Source organism: Amblyomma mixtum, chromosome 8, assembly GCF_055824585.1.
Source record: "Amblyomma mixtum isolate Tamu chromosome 8, ASM5582458v1, whole genome shotgun sequence".
NCBI classification, from domain to species: Eukaryota; Metazoa; Arthropoda; class Arachnida; order Ixodida; family Ixodidae; genus Amblyomma; species Amblyomma mixtum.
In genome coordinates this window covers 37,054,760-37,074,087 of record NC_143019.1, presented here as the reverse complement: position 1 = coordinate 37,074,087, position 19,328 = coordinate 37,054,760, and the positions used below count along the sequence as shown (strand labels likewise).

Genomic DNA, 19,328 nt, shown 5'->3' with positions numbered 1-19,328 from the left:
GGCCGCCGCTGCTCATCTTCCTCTTTACATCTTGGCTGTGTGATTAGCACTAACTTCGTGGGTTGTTAATTTGCTGTCTTGTTTCACAAATTATAAATAGGAAAGAGAAAAAAAGACAGGTGATTTAGCCTGGTTAGGCCAAATGCGAATCAGGTGCGCGAATACATCGGTTTTTACTTCGGTTTTGGCCAGTAGGGGATTGGTGAGTAGGGGACTTTGTGCTGGCGCACTAAAACTTGATGGGACATTCAAGCTCCGCCTTAAGGGTATAACGCGATAGCGTGAATGGATTAATGCCCATATATGAGAATTTGGTTATTTTCTACTTAACATTTGCAGATCTCTGGGAGTCCTCATACCACTCCTGGTGCAGTGGTGTAGCAGTTAAACGATGCGCCACTGCCCTTGCGATGGCAGGCGGCTTTTTCCAACAAGGCCAGACAGAAAATGGCGAAATCGCCGAGTGCGGACCTAAGTGCAAACGCACAAGAAGAGCATTATGGTCTACATTTTAGAAACTGGCTGAGTAGTTACCACTACACTGCGTCGTATTTAGCGCTTTGTTTCACGCACACAAGAAGAAACAGACCGCAACTCACGCCGAGAAAAAACTTGGACTACGCTTAACTCAAGCTTAAGAGTACAATTCGATTGCATTAAGGATCCCTCAAGCGCAAGTATTCCTTTGCTTTCACAGATTCACATGACAGATTGCGAGGAGTTCTCATCCCACTACTGGCGCAGTGTTGCGGCGGTTAAGCGATGCGTCACTGCCCCGGAGGGTGGATGTTTAAAACACAATTACCACGGGTGGGGCTTGTGAGACCCAGGTGGCTCCCCGTAAGGCTCACTTTTGTACAGATAGTTCTTCAGGAGGCTGTCGATCTCTCAGCCAATGAGCTGATGCGCAGTGCCATAGGTGGCAATTGCATTGAATTTATTTGAATCAATTTCGTTGCCGCCTGCCATGGTGGGCAGGTTTCCCGCCACAGTCGCAGGGTGGGCCATCGGCTTTTTCGCGACAAGGACGGACGGACGCTGGCTTCTCTCATGAACGACACCTCTAAAGTTATCGCGTTAAAACGAAAGACAACACCCACCTTGAACTAATAATAATAATAATAATAATAATAATAATAATAATAATAATAATAGTAATAATAATAATAATAATAATAATAATAATAATAATAGTAATAATAATAATAATAATAATAATAATAATAATAATAATAATAATAATCAACTGTATTATTAACAGCAATATCACAGTCAACGGCCTCAACATCATTATAAGCAGCGGCGGCACATACTGAATAGTGTCCTGTGCATGACCCACATGCACCTCATGTCTCATGCCTGCATGGGCAACGTTGTCTCTAAGAACTAGATCATAACTAATAATCGTAATCATCGTGAACATGGGGCGCTTCCCGGTTAGTCCTAACATCACGCCGCCACCACTTTTTCTGAAAAATGTGCAGCACACAGATGTCTGTTCAAAAAAGAGTGGCTGGGAAAGTGTATACCCGCTTCCTCCGGGTAGCGACCCCAAGAGGAGGATACAAGAAGCAATGCAGCACCTTCCCATCGGCAACATGATCAACGCCGGACAAAATATGGGTGAGGTCCCCTCACAGAGAGGGAACGCACCCCACACACCCAAACCTGGGCCGCAGCGCCGCTTCTTGGACGGGATTCGAACCTGCCCCCTCCCAGCGTCGTAAATCAAAAGATCACCACTGCCTCCGGAGCTGGTACTCAGCATAGCCTACAAGGTGCTTATATAATAGAAAGGTTGCTACATTATTTGTCAATAGCTCGCTAGCCATAACGACGTTCGACAAGAACGCTAGAAGGCTGACCTCGGAGAACCACTCCTAGGCTCTTAACTAAAGCTGCAACCGGATAAGAAGTTTTTAAGTTTTCGCAGGAAAACTCCGGAGTTTAGGTTTTCTCTCATCACCATCATCAGCCAGTGATCTCTCATTTCAACCACTGGTCCAATCGATGATTATCAGTATCTGAAATTAGCGCTTCCCTGTGCCAGCCAGATCCGCTCTATTCCGGCAGATTTCATTACCTTAACACCTATCCTTCGGGCTCCGCTCGGCTTACAGTAGCCTTCCCGTAGAATGCATCCTGTCAGGATATCGTTGGTTGTCGGTTATTCACGCAATATTTCGAGCTCTAATCTACTTCCTCTTGTTTACTTCCGCTGGGATATCATTATTTCTTGCTTGCCAATATCTTTGTCGCTAATTGATACATTTACCATTTTCCTTCTCATGGCCCATTGCGTTGTCCTCGATGTAACGTTAGCATTACTGCGCTCATTTTGGCAGAATCTGTCTTTCTGGTGTCGTGTGACACAGCTCAGTGAAATGTGGAGAGGAGGTGGGAGCTGGGAGAGGGGGGGGGGGGTGCAAGTCTGCTTTTACCGCACGAGGTGGATTTACGGTCGCTTGACGGCGGGACGAATCACTGGCCCATCATCGCAACTTTTTGGTCTAAGACCCTTTTCCCAAGCATCGCACTGCAGAAAAGCCAAGCACCAGGACAGGGGAAATCTTGTCATCATCATCAGCCTGTATTCATTACAAAACCGGTGCGTACCCGGCGGCACCGGGGATCGAACCCACCCCTCCTGAATACGAGTCGGGTGCCCTACACACAAGACAATCGTTATAAAAGGAAAGAACATACGTTGCTAGAGGACAACTTCCTCCCTTTTTACTACCATATAGGCGTTTTCTTTTTCAGAGCGTACGCTTATAGGTCACGCTGTATGGCCCGTTTTGCATCGTAAACACCTCAAACCTCTTGCAGATGGAAGGAACTCTCGTCCTAACCCCTCGCCAAGGTTATAATTGCCAGGAATGCTAAAAGAACCCGCCTATACAAAAACCTTCTCTGGCTCTTAACTATTGACGAAGGCTTTACGTTGGTTTTGAGGGATACCGCTACGCTTCTTTTCATAACGTGTATCTAGTTTAGTGCAAACGTTATTTTCACCTGCCTGCGACTCTTAAGCATGCATTAACATGTGTTGTAATGTGCATATGGAGGGTTTCTAGGCGTGAATAGAAAACGAAGGCTCTTTCTCCAAACTAATTGCTTAGATAGAAGAAAAAAGCTCAGCGACACCAGCCGCGGTTAATTGAGTAGTCGACTCGGTTCAACCCAGAAATCAAGTTTTTTTTTTTAATGTTAACTTCGGATAATTGGGGAGTACTTTTCATAATTAAATGCGGACTAAAGGGAAATCTGAACTCGTCTTTTGACCACGAGAATTCGAGCCACCCGTTCCGAGAAATCTTAGAATCTTCGAATTATTGTCCCGTGCGGCCGATTTCCCTAATTTAAATCGGATAAAACTTCCAGGCCCCCGCCTATTTTTGAACTCATCGCTGACGGTAGGAGGAGTAGATCGAGTTCCCGCGGTAAAAATACGACTTCAGATTAATCTTTAGTGCACCTGTAACTTGTAAGCAGGAGGGAATGCCAGAAATTGTAGGAGCAACCAAAGGATGAAAAAAAAATACAGGTTCGAAACCGCTTTATAGGTTTAAGGTTTATGGGGTTTCTGTAATGTGCGCTGACATCGCACAGTGCAAGGGCCTCTAGAATTTCGCCTCCATCGAAATTGCACCGAAACGGCCGGGGTTAATTTAGGCCGCAGAGATGGATTTAAAGGAGGCGGATAGGGCAACGCCCCTCAGCGATAAATTTTTCATGAGAAAGCTGTTTTGTATTGAAGCCCGTTTCATCGACGAAGAAAGATCAAGAAATTCGTGGGACCAAAAAAAAAAAGAGTGCTTACCGCTTTCCCCCTCTATAACTCTTAGAAGATTTGGTTTATGAGGGTTTAACGTCCCAAAGCGACTCAGGCTATCAGGGACGCCGTAGTGAAGGGATCCAGAAATTTCAACCCCACTGAACCGCAGGTGGTCAAAATTTCCGGAGCCCTTCACTACGGCGTCCCTCATGCTCTGAGTTGCGTTAAGACGTTAAACCCTCATGAACCAAACCTACGAGTTGTCCATAAATACACCCCAGAAGACGCGGGATCTATCGCGGCCGCGGCGGCCGAATTTCAATGAAGGCGAAATTCTAGAGGCCCGTGTACTGTGCGATGTCAGTGGACGTTAAAGAACATCAGGTGGTCGAAGTTTCCGGAGCCCTTCACTACGGCGTCCCTCATAGCCTTAGTTGCTTCGGGACGTTAAAACCCAATAAACCTAAAACCTAAACCCCAGATAAGCCACGGGTATTGACCAAAATCAATTTCTTACTTTCAATTATCGACGTCTAATAAATGAGCTATGCCCTGAAAGCCAATCTTCTCCGGCATCTCACAGTGCGGACAATATAAAGTACAAAGTAGAATTACTGTCTTCGACGTCGGGCGGACACCGAAGGGACGCCGGTGAAAGGAGACACGCTCGCAATTGCGTGGTCGGGCCATTTCTTGCGTGTAAAGTACGTGCGCAAGCGTCTGCCACCGCTCATGAGACGCCGGGAGGCGTAGGAGTCGGGGAAACGGGGGACCGAGGGAGGATGGCGCCGGCTTTTTATACGCCGCGTATATAGGGAACAACATCACCGTCTCATCGCGACGAGAATCGCCGCCGCCGCCAACGCTGTCAGTGTTGAAACAGAGCCGCTACACCGATTGGCTGGCAGCCAGCCGCCCCCAAGATGGAAATTTCGCCACTTTTGCAGACGCCCCTCTATTTTTTTTTATTTTCTGTCATTTGTTCTTTTCTTGTTCTTCACGGCAAGCGATGTAGCGGTCCTCGTCGCGGCGTCTTTGAAATGCGACCTGTGCCGAGATAACCTCTGCTCAGCTAGGTCATGGAACGCGTCTAGATTTATACGGGAGAGGATGAGGAGTCCCAAAGCAATATGCTCCAGATGACTACCTGCTACCGCAATGAAAATGCAAAGAAATTAATCCGGAGCCCTCCACTATGCAGCTTTTCCTTCCTTTCCTTTCTTTCCTTCTTTCTTTTCTTTCCTTCTTTCCTTCTTTCATGCTTTCAGTCTTTCATCTTTCATGCTTTCAGTCTTCGTCTTTCATGCTTCCTTCTTTCGTGCTTTCCTTCTTTCGTGCTTTCCTTCTTTCGTGCTTTCCTTCTTTCGTGCTTTCCTTCTTTCGTGCTTTCCTTCTTTCGTGCTTTCCTTCTTTCATGCTTTCCTTCCTTCCTTCCTTCCTTCCTTCTTTCCTTCTTTCCTTCCTTCCTTCCTTCCTTCCTTCCTTCCTTCCTTCCTTCTTTCTTTCTTCCTTCCTTCTTTCTTTCTTTCTTTCATTGTTTCATTCATTCTTTGTTTTCTTCCTTTCTTTCATTTCCTCTTCCAGCCCTTCTTTCAAGGCGCGGTTGAGGTGTCCGTATAGAGTGAAACAGTTATTCCGGTCCTTTTCTTTCAATATAACCAGTTAATTACGAACGCGTAGAAATATAGGCAAAATACTATTTTGCTATACTGTACATTTTATACAAAAATTGTTTTAAAAAACGTGGCTTTCAGACCCTTCTGTATTTCAGGTGCCATCGGCAAATTATGTACTAGTTGCCAACAAGCAGCCTTTTGTGGGAATGCTATATAGTTAGGATTTTCTCTTTGTTCCAGACTAATTTAAATGAAAGATTAGAAATCGTGGGATTTAACGTCCCGAAGCGACACATGGGTCATGAGGGACGCTGTAGTGGAGAGCTCCGGAATAATTCTGACGACCTGGAGTTGTTTAACGTGTGTTCACGCTGCACAGCGCACAGGTGTTTCTTGTATTTTGCCTCCATCGAAGTACGGCCGCCACGACTGGTATCGAACCCACGACCATAGGATCAGCAGCCGAAGGTCAAAGTCGCTGAGCCACTCTGGAGGGTTTTTCGTTTGAGTCGAATTTAGCACACTCCTTACCGCAAGAGAGGCGTTTGTTTATCTAAGCTGGCGAAAGCAGTAATTCGTATTTTTAAAAAAAGTAAGCTTGCATTATATCCTTCGACAAAATTGTGTGGACATATTTTGTAACCCGTAATGCTGTCATTTTGTTCAGGGTTTTCAGCGTAAGTCGCATCTTTAAAAACTTGTATACATCAGCGATTCCCGATCCTCGCAGTAGTTATGTGAGAAATCCTGGTGATTCGATGCAATTTCCAACCACTCGGACGATTGCTACGCAATTTTCTACATTCAAGTAAAAAAAATGGGCAGACATCTTGCTTGTAGAATACGAAAGCATTAAAGTACTGAGACTTGCTACGCTTCAGAATGACTATAAGTCATAAGTCATGACTATGACTACGAGGCATGACTATGCATACTTTGTATAAACTCTATACGCATACATTACGTTACTTGTAAAGTGCTCTGTCACGCTACGTTGCAGAGTATCGATGAGTCATAACTCTAAACAACGATTCAGATCTTTCATACGTTACTTTACGTCTGTTATTACTACACATGTTCGCTTAGATGGGGCGTGGCCTCAAACACCGGCGTTCTGACGTCATCCAAATTTCGTGCAATGGATGGTGACGGGCGCTGGCTTCTGTGCTGATGGGACATATAAAGCTCTCGCATTGATGAGTTGGTGCTTTGTGTTGCAAGACCTACAGATTGGCTTACTGTTTAGGCCGCAAAAAATTGCCCTTGAACAAAAATGGCGAGTGGCATCTGAAAAGGCCACGGCAGACATTTTTCTATGCATCCTTGACGATGCTGGTAATGTCGAATGACTCAACTCTCAAATCAGATCGTTTGAAATATTGATATATCGGTGAGCAAGATTGAAACAAACGGTTTGAAACGACTGCAGCTACCTGACTGTAGCCATCATGTCCGATAATGAATTACACATTGCTTCAGGAGAATGTACTGGCGTAAACGATTGAAGCAGCTGGGTAATACAGCGTAATACAGTCATGACATTCCCTTTAATAATGGCTATTTCGTGCCATTACTAACGAGAAATTTGTTATGCTAAAAACAAGAATTACCCCGCCGCGGTGGCTCAGTGGTTACGGCGCTCGGCTGCTGACCCGAAAGACGCGGGTTCGATCCCGGCCGCGGCGGCTGAATTTCTTGAAGGCGAAATTCTAGAGGCCCGTGTACTGTGCGATGTCAGTGCACGTTAAAGAACCCCAGGTGGTCGAAATTTCCGGAGCCCTCCACTACGGCGTCTCTCATAGCCTTAGTCGCTTTGGGACGTTAAACCCCATAAACCATACAAAACCAACCATTATGTCCGATAATGAATTACACGTTGCTTCAGGAGAGTGTACTGTCGTAAATGATTGGAGCAGCTAGGTACTACAGAGTAATACAGTCATGCCATTCCCTTTATTAATGGCTGCTTCGTCCTATTACTAACGAAACATTTCTTATCATTAAAACGAAGAATTTTTTGCGCCTTTTAATATTTTTTGTACCATTTGCCCCCTGCGCCCACGAAATGCTTACAGAATGCGTTGTGGTATTGGACACACATTGCGTTATTGGCCACGATATCCCAATTGGCGTTGTACGACTGGCCACTAGTCAGACAATGGACGCGGCAGCAGGCATCGATTCAAAAGAAGTGAACGGAGAGTAAAGGGGAGAATTACGAAAGGCGGGATCTTATTGGACGTTATACGGCGTAATCGGTATGCGTATTTGCCCCGACGATCGAGAGGACAGGCTGCTTTGGTGAAAACCCAGCCAAAAGAAGCGTCACGGCTTTTGTAGACGCTGCACATTTCTCAGCAGAGCTCTATCGCCGAAAAGTTGAGCGGGAGAAGTTGTGGAGGAAAAAATGAACCAATTGCGAGAACAGCAGCAAGCATTAAGCGGGAGCGTGCGGAGCACACAGGTCATGTTCGTTTAACGAGACGCAGAGATTTCTACAACGGATTTACTTCGTTAGTGCAGAAATGACTGAAACAGGTGCGTATGGACTTCCATACGACAACTCGCACTACCAACAGCTGAGTTTGACAATTGTTTATCGCTGCCCGGGAAACAAAGAAACAATAAACTGCAGGATTGGTCACAAGTTTTTGCTGTGTATGTTCTTTCCTAGTGCATTTAAGGAGTATAAACGCAGTATTTTTTTGCGTGTTTTCTTTCCTGAAATGATGCTTTATGCATAACGTGCATTGATCACTGCATGGCATTCCCCTCAGGCGGCTAAGAAATACTTTGTAATAAAATTTTTTCATGTCATTTCGGTTTCGATTTCTGCAACCCATTAATAGCTGTGACGTGAAAGGTAGCTTTGGGTCACGTGAGGCATTAAAGATTGCAATATAATCGCTGATACATAGTTCTAATTCAGTATAACGCTTAGGCCAGCCTGCTTAAAGAGCTGAAATGACAACGAACGACATATCAGCGATTATGTTGCAGTTTTTTTTATGCCTCAAGTGGCCATAAACACCATACACGCCACAGCCATCGTTTGCTTGATGAAAGCAAAAGGAAAATAGCCCGAGAGAAGAGATTTAATATTAAAGATTACTTAACGGTAGAAGGACGAATGCAACGTGGTGATCAATGCATTCTAATGTCATATGCATCATTGCAGAGAAGAAAACATGCAACGAGAATCATAAAGTTTATACTTGTTTAACAGAGCAATGCTAGTAATATTGCAGTTAGTCAAGCTGTTGTGACGTAATGTCTTAGTATAGTGAGGAATGGTGAAAGTAAAAACTGTGCTAAGGGGTAAACAGAAAATTGGATTGCGGGAATAACTAAAAAGATTAGCCGCTGGCTTTCAGGACGTGGCCAAAGTCAGAACAGGGCAAAGCCGGAAAATCCGACAGTTGACAAGCACATCAGGAGCGTAATCCGATCGGATTACCGCTTCTTCCTATCGAGGAATCAAGAGTTAATCCCTGCCAACGCAGAGGAACATGTCTCTTGCTCCCGGAACGAAACGAACTGGTACTGGGGAGCGGTAGTAGCTTGCGTTCTGAGTCGTGAGGAGCGGATGCAATGCGAACTGTCTGATAAACAAGACATGCACTCACTCATGCGCGCAAAGGCACTGAAATGCTGCTAACAACGACAGCAGTCTTCATCATTATACATCGGGGTTTAGTATGCACATTTTCCTGCGAAAGCATCATTCCGATGGGTAAACCCCGATCAAGATCTTGCGATGTTTGTTAGCTTGTGCCTGTTGGCTATGTTTGTGGGTTTGTTGCAAGTGAAATAAATTAAAAAAATAAATCAAAGAAATATCCGCGACTGGGATTAAAACCCGTGGCGGCACGAGCAGGTGAGCTTCGCTGGCTACTGCGCGAGAGCGCTGCAGGCTATCGCCGCAGTACACCTCGTGTTAAACTGCAACATACTCTCGCGCTATGCATTGCGCATCGTCTTCTTCATCATCTAATACTACTATCAAAGTAATCTTCGCGCTTTGAGCTATGCGGCGGTAGTGACAGAGAGATGTGCGCTGCATGCGTTGTCGTGGACAACGTTGTAAAAGAAACACGGCAGTAGAGCAATACGCGTTCACAATATTGATGCAGAAACGCGGCACTGGAGCCAGTGTACATTGGGTAAATTGGAAATGACGATGAAAAATTTGAAGACGTGCATAATTGGCTCTCTGGGTTAGTGGACACCTCAATCGCGCTTTCGGTATACATTGCTTCGGTGTCCACCTGCAAAAAACTGCTTTCGCACAATATTTCGTTTTAAGCTATGCTAAACCGCCCACCATTATTATTTCCCTACACAACAGTTTTCAGTACAGCTGCATTTGATAATAGAACGGTTTTTTTTTTTAATACCAACTTCCCAGAAGCAGCTGCGATCCCAAGAATCGAAAAAAAAAAGTTCTATCTTTATCGCTTTCCTAACAGTTGGCGTTACGCCTAGCTGACATAATTTTAGTGACCTGATCACGTATGTCAAGCCTTTTATGCCACAGGCAGCATAAGAGAGTTCTCGTGAAGTTGACGCCCTCAACTCGCTGTGACGTTTCACGTGGAATTCACAGTAAATACGAGAGAAAAACAAAGAGATACGTTCTATGTCCGCCGCAATGGGCGAGGGTGGCGCTGGTGAACACTCTAAAACCTAAGTTACACACAAAACAAATACGCTCGAAAGTAAAAGGTTGGACAGTCTCCGTCATAGCTCAGATTGTAGAGCACCGCACGCGACATACGGAGGCCGTCGGTTCGTATCCCACTGGCGTCATGCAGTTGTTTTTTTTATCTACTTCCTAATAAATTATCTTTCAGCCATTAAATGATTACGCCACTAATTTTTTATTGATAAATACCACAAATTAAGCACACAATCGTCAATTCTTTGCTTTGTTTCGTTGACTCTTGGCTTTTTCAATGCGTAAAACACCGGTGAACTCCCGCAACTCTTGTTTTCCTTGCAGGAAAAGTATTCGCGCTAAATACAATGAAAGTTTGGTTTGGTTTAGGGGGGTTTGACGTCCCAAAGCGACTCAGGCTATTAGGGACACCGTAGTGAAGGGCTCTGGAAATTTTGACCCCCTGGGGCTCTTTAACGTGCACTGAGATCGCACAGTACACGGGCCTCTAGAATTTCGCCTCAATCGATATTCGACCGCAGCGGCCGGGATCGAACCCGCGTCTTTCGGGTCAGCAGTCGAGCACCATAACCACTGCACCACAGCGGCAGCTTTTTTTTTTAATTTAGCTTGCGGGACGCCGCCGCATATGTTCACAGGACTGTGGCAGCAGCATTCCGATTGGCGGATTTCACGGGTCCAGCTTACAGCGCAAGAGCGGCACAGCCCGATTTGCATTAAGATGCGTTAAGTTGTAAATAGTGAAAACGCCTATACTTTCATAAGGAAATAAAGGAGGGCTAAAAAAATACCACGCCAGAAATCAACAACAACGCGATAAAGTTCCAAAAATAGCCGGTGTCTATAATTAGGCGCCCAATCACTGCCTCATGGGCCAAGCACTTAATCCTATCAGTTCCGGCCGTTTTCTTAGCTGCAGGGCACTCGAGAGGCAAAGCCCCTTTTAATTTGATAAGATAAAGGTTATCGGGGTAATTTAATGCAGGCATAACACTGTTTGTTGCTATTTCCGTGTTTTCTATAAGCATTCAGTGCTCTCGCACGTAAGAAAGTGTTTCCCATAATGCTGAGCGCAGCTGCATGAACAATAAGGCGGTAAGAGGTTGCTCTATGCACGCGATACAGTAGCAAACCCACTGTGTGTGGGACTTTCCGTGCTTGGCGATGGATAAAGGAATCGATACCCTGCAGTCTCCAGCTGTCCGAACTGGAAACTGCGTATCGGGTTCAGGTTTATACAGATGCAGTCAGTTCTATGAATAATTCCGCCCATTTGAATAATAGGTTGGTCATGCCCGTTCGCGCTTCCGTCACCGTGCCAGGGGTGTCTATAGCGTGCTCGATGCTTACGGGGGCACTGGTTTCGAAGTCACGTGACCACGTGCCTTGAAAGGCAGAGATAGAAAAGATGAGCAACAGGCAGAGGAATAGATGTTTGGGAATGGCGTGTCTTTCAGTGAGCGCGTTTACGAAGACAACTCCACAACGAAAAGGACATTTTCGAGCTTCTCGTTTCGTTCCTGGTACAGTCGAGCGCGATTTGAAGGTTATCGCGCGAGCGTCGACCAGCCTAGCACTTCATGCACCTGGCGGCCGGTTTCGGAACAGGAAAAATCATGATTTCGCACTCTTCTCCCCCTCGTTCGCTGTTCCATACAACAACCATCATCCCCGCGACGAAACCACCGCCCTTACTCTCTATTCTAAGCTTTCCATTTGTTAAGATAAGGTGTGGACTTGGTTACCTCGTATTTTCGCAGGCTATAACAAAATTGGTGGGGAAGATCTGGTAAAGCCAGTGCTTGGCACTTCTTGATTTTAACGACTTTGAAGTTGAAAAAAATATACCAACGCAGCATCGCCTCGTCATATAGCCTTTGTTCACCAGATAATACCGAAGAATACGTCGTGCGCACTACGATCACTGCCTGTTCGCAGAACAAAAAAAGAAACTGATAGCCCAGCAGGGAGTGACGGCTGCTGAAGGAACAGCAATAAGAGTGCGGGAAGCTGGCCGGATACCTCCCTCGCCTCGGCAGCGAATTCTGGGCCACGGCGCTGTTCATGTTCCCGGTCGACGCTAGCACGATAACCTTCAAATCGCGCTCGACTGTACACTGCATGCATGATGCGCTGATACACTATACTGACATGCTGAGAGGACAAGGACTGTGATTGTCCCGGTCGACGCTAGCACGACTGTACACTGCATGCATGATGCGCTGATACACTATACTGACATGCTGAGAGGACAAGGACTGTGATTGTCCCGGTCGACGCTAGCACGACTGTACACTGCATGCATGATGCGCTGATACACTATACTGACATGCTGAGAGGACAAGGACTGTGATTGTCCCGGTCGACGCTAGCACGACTGTACACTGCATGCATGATGCGCTGATACACTATACTGACATGCTGAGAGGACAAGGACTGTGATTGTCCCGGTCGACGCTAGCACGATAACCTTCAAATCGCGCTCGACTGTACACTGCATGCATGATGCGCTGATACACTCACTATACTGACATGCTGAGAGGACAAGGACTGTGATTGTCCCGGTCGACGCTAGCACGATAACCTTCAAATCGCGCTCGACTGTACACTGCATGCATGATGCGCTGATACACTATACTGACATACTGAGAGGACAAGGACAGTGATTGTCCCGGTCGACGCTAGCACGATAACCTTCAAATCGCGCTCGACTGTACACTGCATGCATGATGCGCTGATACACTATACTGACATGGTGAGAGGACAAGGACTGTGATTGTCCTTTTGCTCTTCACGTCCATATACTTATATACTTACTAGAGCATCAAACGGGCGCTTTGTCGCTAGCTTAAAACAAAACTATACGGGCGGTGTGATCGTACATATCGCCTGGGTATTCAGGACTGAATTAAGAGGTTTCTAAAACTGTTGAGTACTCATCGTATAGGTTGAAGAAAAAACAAAAGATAAGAAAGCTTTGTTCAAACGATACTTCATGCAAATTCAGCCACCCGAAACTTCATGCAGACTTATTAAACTTGTGCCGATTTTTCAGCCCATGAGTTGTGCGGAATATTGGGCCCGCGTGGGTGCAATCACGAAGTGGCGAAACCTTCAGTCATGCAAGCGCTGACCGATCAGATATCTATTTACAGGAGGTAGCAGCGGCAATTTAAACTACGTTTTTCGTGAAATGATCCCGACCTGAATTCTCCTCATAAGCGGAATTTCAGTGAGTTAAATGAAAGCACTTCAAAGACTCTCGCTTAAGGAGGAGAAGACATAAGCGAGGACCATAGGTCGAAGCCACTTCGACGAATTAGGAGTTAAAAAACAAACAAAATAAACAGGTGAGCTGAATGTCTTCACAGAAAAACGGAAAACACATTACTAGAATGTCAATCAAAGTGAATCTCCTGAGTGGCGGGAACTTAGCCGACAATGACGAGGATGCATTAGATAATAATGTCGTTAGCAAGAACCACGCCACAGGCTGATGTCAAGCAGCAATAGCTATAGAGGCTTTACACTAGACATGCAAAGCTGTTGAGTATAACGTTAACGCTTATCACGATAGGCTTAGGAATGGCCCTCTTGGGCACATTTTACTGTCGCATGCCCATTCACGCGCAACACCTAAGCAAGCTAGCAATTATCCTCAATGAAATCTAAGTAGAATTGCGTCACTTTTTTTACCAAGTTTGCGCCCTCTGTAGTCGCGAATACAGAGGTGCTTTCTGATATTTCTACGTTGAAGGAATTGATACAAACCCGAACTTAAGTTAGTATTAGAAAAAATATATTATATTACTTACGAAGGTCAACTAAGAGTAAGTTGCCTTTTATTTTTGCAGTCCTAAGAACAAGTCGCTGTTAACAGAATCCATGCAAGTAAGGGCGTGTTTGCACTTCCAAACATCATTGGACAAATGATAATGGAGAATGCAGGTTGGGGCTAATGGACAGCAACTAATGAACAGAGCACCTAGCTAGGAAAAAGCTACCACACTGTAAATATCTCAAGCGTGGCGCTGCTCCCCGACCTCACCGTCCTAGCGATTAATATATATAAAGCAGATAAGACATGCCGGTCCTGGGTGGGCTTATCGTACTCGGATGTCATTATTACTGCAAGTATTTTCAGGGAAGAGACGGTTCCTAAATAGTCCATCGGTAGAGTATCTGCCTCGCATCTAGGAGGTACTCGGTTCGAATCTATGAGCCACCAGGAGCGGAGACCATCGGTTTCTGAATCGGATATAAAGTTCCTCAAGCAAATGTACGGGGTCGCTTCCTTTTGCAAAACACATACGTCCAAACATTAAAAAAAAACACACACACAACGAAGGGTACGGGTTTATTCGCCTCCAAACAAAGCTTATAAAGAGAAATAACGTTTTTAAAACGCAGACACTAAACTTCTTATGAATTTAAAAGCCGCCATTAAAGGCGACACAAGTATCGAATAACCGAACCCCCTTTTCTCTGTGGAAGGGATGTTCCAACTTCGGGAATCTCGACTGCGCTTTGGCGCTATTTTCAGAAAGCAAGACGACGCAACTCTGTAAGCACGCGTAGAAGGTTTCCTTGAGCTCGTAAAAGAGGTCTGAACTTGAAAAGAGCATCTCGAAATAGAAAGTAATGTTAATGCCACTACCACTGCTTGGCTATAAGTTTAACTCGGCGGGTCTATTTTGTGACCACAAAAAATGCAAACAGTTTCTCATAGCGCTTGATTCTGGGGAAAAAAATATAATATAGCAGTGTGACAGAGAGAGCATCGTAAAGGTGTAGACACGGAGACGAACTGAATTGAAAAAAGAACAAAAAACTTTGGACACAGATATGTCTAGTTGGGAAAACGAATACAAGTTAGGAAAGAACGCCAACCAAAAACTTAACTGAACATTTGCCCCGAATCACACACGCTGCAAAAATACGCTTTACGTGACAAAATGCTTACTTCAACTCTACGCCTTGCTACGAAATGTGAATGTTATTGAACTCATGATTTAACATAATTGTCTGCTTTTTTTCTTCTTTTTGAGGCCAGTACTTGCTCCCACGCCCCGGACGCGGTACGAGCGCACACCGCTACAGTACCGCAAAGAGTGTAGCGGTGTTCACTGCGCCAGCCTCGATCGACGCGCGATGCGAATTGAGACGGAGCATGCCACCAACGGCGTCGACGTAGCGGCGCTTATGTCACCACCTCAGTTTAGAAACGAATACGTGTAACGAAGCAACTGTGGGGCTTTACTTCTTCGTAATCATTCCGCAACAATATTACTCGCGAAGCCACACACTGAAAGGCAAAGAAAGAACGAAGCGAACCGTTCTTGCGAAACACCGAACACGTCCTTTCGTACAGGTCTCGGAGAAACCAATTGAGCTTAGGCAGGAGTTCAGGTGAATTGAAGCTGCAGCATTCTTTTCTTTATCGCCCACTGATAAAGCGTCCCAGGTAAGGCGATGGCTGAAAGTTTCGCCCCGTAGCCGCTGGGCTTCGCTCAGACAAAGCTGCAGTGCTGACCTTTACGCAAACGACCGAGGCGCAGGATTGATAGGCGTAAAACAGGAACCGCGTGCAACTTGCGGGGCGTCAAAACATAAAGAAAAATCTTGCCCGAGTTCTGCCCTCTCTTCGCTTTGTCTTGAGAAAAGAGACACAAAATTGACCAATCCAAATGAGAAAATTTGGTTTAGTGGCACAGGGTCCAGATTCACCGCCGGCTCTGTGCAGACCATGTTAGTGGTAATAACAGTAACGGTACGGTCTGCCGCGTGGTTTACGTGTATGCAAGTTGAATCAATGAACAGACCATCGCAGGGAAAGCACTGACAAGTTCTAAGAAGTTAGGAAGTAAACGAGCGAGAGCTGTTGTGCATCGCGTACTCACGCAGCGAGTTGTACCGGCGGATGATGTTCTCGAGGAAGGTGTTCTGCGGGGCCACCAGGCCCCTCCGGCCCCCGGGCATGCCGCCGGGCCGACGTGACGGGGCCACTAGGCCCGCCGTTCAGCCCACGAGCGAGTACCACACAGCCCGAGAGACGAAGACGCGATCCCCGAAGCGGCGGCGACGCCGAAGACTACGAGGACGTCGACCACGACGCGAAGATTCATCACCGGTCCCAAGGTACCACCGGGACCACCGCCTTCTTCAACGAAGAATAGTAAACCATGTCTTCCTTTGGGCCGGCTGTCACTGATGCCGCAGACACACTGCTCGCAGCGGCACCAGCAGCAGCACTCGCTGTTCTTCTCGAAGCACACGCTGCACGCGCCGAGAGATACAGTAGCTGCAGCGGCACGACGGGACGACGACGTGTCGACCCCGCTGGCTATCGCCAGAAGCACGACCATGAAGTCTTCTCCGGCACCGAGCGGCGGCGAGCTTCATGACGACGTCGTCTCTGCTGCTTGCTGCACCGGGAGTTCCCGCAGTACCACTCCGACGGCTGCTGCTGTTGCGGCCGCTCCGCGGTACCACGCCGGCGGAGTCGCCGGGAAGGGCTCGCGCCGCTGGCGGACATGAGACTGGAGTGAGCGAGAGACGCGCGCGCGCCGCCACCACCCGGCGGATCGAGACCCGGGGCTTGCCGCCGCTGCTGCCGCCACCGTTGCGCTCTCGCTTTCCTTCGACCCCGAGTTCTCGCACGGTGGTGTGTTCCTACTTTTTCTTTTTTCGTCGGTGAAAAGCGGCAGCAGCGCCCGACGTGGCTTGGTTTGTGCCGCTCGCGCCGCCGCCGCCGAGCCCGTTGCCACGGGAGACGGCACGCTGGCTGGCGGACCGAGGTGGCTCGTCGATACGTCGGCGATGACGTCATGAAACTGAGAGAGCGCGATCTGGCGTCGGGGTTCGGCACCCTGGTGCTTGATGACCAGCACGGCGGTCGACTTGAAAGGGGCAAGTGTTCTTCTCTACAGTGATACTGACGACCGAAGGAGTTACTGTGGCAATGATGGCCAGTAAGTCTGCCGTTGAGACGCGGGGGAGTAACGGTACGGCGAAACTGTAGGTACTGTCAACAGCAAAAGTTTGCGGGACCTCCAGCGCTTGGCGGAGCGACGCAAAACTGCATTTCAGTGCCATCTGCCGCCTCCAAGCATGTTGTCAAGGCCCACGGAAATTGCGTCTGAAGCATGTCTTGCGCATGCCTATTCTTTCTTCGCTATCAAGCAAGGTAGATATACCATGGTAGCGAAGGCTCCATAGACGCCCATTGGTCCAAAAAATGGCGGCTCATGGGGCACCCCAGCGCCCCCATTTCGGGGGAAACCTACGCATGAGTGACGTTGAACGACGTCACGCATACGTATGCTTTTGGCGCGAATTATAAAGTGGTCTTTTTATAGAACCGCATTTTCGAACCGGTATCTCTAGAAGGTTGCCTTTCAGCGCGCACGAACCTTTGCCAGTCAAATGTGCTCGCGTTCCTGCTAGTTATGGCCTTGTTAATGTGCAATTCGGAACCCACTGAAAGTCACTGGCAAAGAAGGCAGCATAGAAAGGCAGCAACACTTTCAGATGCTGGCTAAGGATGCATGATTCGTAGTGGAAACCTTGGTGAATATACTGGTGCCAGTACTTTTGAGTACATCAAGGTATAATGCACAAAGCACAGGCTCAAGTGCACAGTTCGCAGTACAGTGTACGGCAAGTATGGTTTTCATATTTATGGTTTATTACAGCAACCAAACAAATACAGTGATAAAGCACGCCAACAAAAAATGCGCGTCAAAGGCAGCTCAAGCAGTAGTTTTTTTAAGCTGGCTATTCATCTCAATGGTCACAGTGCGGATAGGAAAAAGCCCTGAAGTTCCACGAATGTTGCCAAGTAGGAAATTGAAAAGTATAGAAAACAATGCTACGACAGCTTCCATTGAGGCAAACATGACATGACGTAAGTAGGCGCATCAACACATAGACCATGCAGCACACAGGGATTACTCTACACATTTCGTTTCTTTAACTGAAAGAATATAGCAGCTATGTTTACACCTGCATTACAATATTGAAAACAAGTTTTAGCATCAACAAATCTGCTCAACGCTAGAGCATTACATCATATATAGGGCCTGCGCACAACCTCGAGACCTCATTCTTGTCGCTAACCGAAGTAATTTGAAGCAATTCTAATCAAACTAAAACATACATGAAGTGCCGTTTAAAAGGAAGTGCAAGGACATTCAATACAGCCATTCCTTCCTCGAGTAGGCACAGCATCGAGACGCAGCCATCCTGACTGCAGATACACAAACAGTTCGAAGTGCTTGGAAGAAGTCCTCAGGTCTCGCAGCTGGCACGGCGTCTTCTCCAGGCTGAGGTTGCGGCAGAACTGCACCCACGTTTTGCACCTGGACATGATGCAGCGTCCACGTTATACAACTGCACCCAAATGAATACCATATACTCCATACCTCAATACGCCAAGACTCCTTTCACCTTAATGCAGTACGTTATAACTATGGCAGAAAATGCTCGCGCCAAGCCTCCAAGCCTCAGAGTGCGGTTACGCTCGCCTGATAACACGTGGCTAGCTGCTTTTCTATGCTCAAAGAGTGACGAGAGCGATGCAGCGAAATGAGTTTAAAACTACATTGACGGTCATGTATACGTAGAACGGCAATAACTACTGGTGGCCGAATTCAGTTAAGGCACAGTCAATGCGCGACGCACATACACATGGTTGAGTTTCGATACTGTCCGTTGCGAGGGGATCCTCAAATTGGCTTCACGGTGCTGCAAAACCCATTAATGTCATGCTCAGAGCTGTTAGACAGCGCAGTTGGTTTTAAATTGACCATGCGGCAAGTAGAGGGCACGTGGTTGCTCATGAGATCCCGGTATCAATTTCACGTTGGTGACAGTCGGCTGCACGAAACTAGCTACAAATAAGACAAATAATTTGTGTCTTTTGCACATCTTATGACTGTAAGTGCGTGCCCTGCAATTTACTAAAATATCCCGATAACATGAAGCCAAGTGCGCATGAAACGGTTACAGCTACGATAGGCGCGGAAAGCCCGACAAAAGCATATCTAGAGCAGACGACAACGGCAAGAGCTCACCTGCGAAAGTCCAGAGGGAAGCGGTGTAGTCTTGGTAAGACACCCACGGTACAACCCGAGCTGTCACAATGTGCCACGGAGCAAGGTTTCTTCAAATGCCGCAAACTCATCTTGAAATGCACAGCTAAGCGCTTAAGCGATGGGCGCGAAGCCTCGGGAAAAGGTTTCGCACTGGCCGTACA

General features: G+C 46.8%; 1 protein-coding gene across 2 annotated transcripts in view; it reads right to left on the bottom strand.

Moving 5' to 3' along the window:
* LOC149332115 (potassium voltage-gated channel protein eag-like) overlaps positions 1-16,680 on the bottom strand; it is a 142,980-nt gene extending 126,300 nt beyond the window's left edge. For both annotated transcript variants that reach the window (XM_089557063.1, XM_089557064.1), the window contains exon 1: positions 15,973-16,680. In XM_089557063.1, coding sequence (XP_089413189.1) covers positions 15,973-16,051 — 79 coding nt within the window. In that variant the 5' untranslated portion in view covers positions 16,052-16,680. The remainder of the gene's footprint in view (positions 1-15,972) is intronic.
* Positions 16,681-19,328: the final 2,648 nt, after the last annotated feature.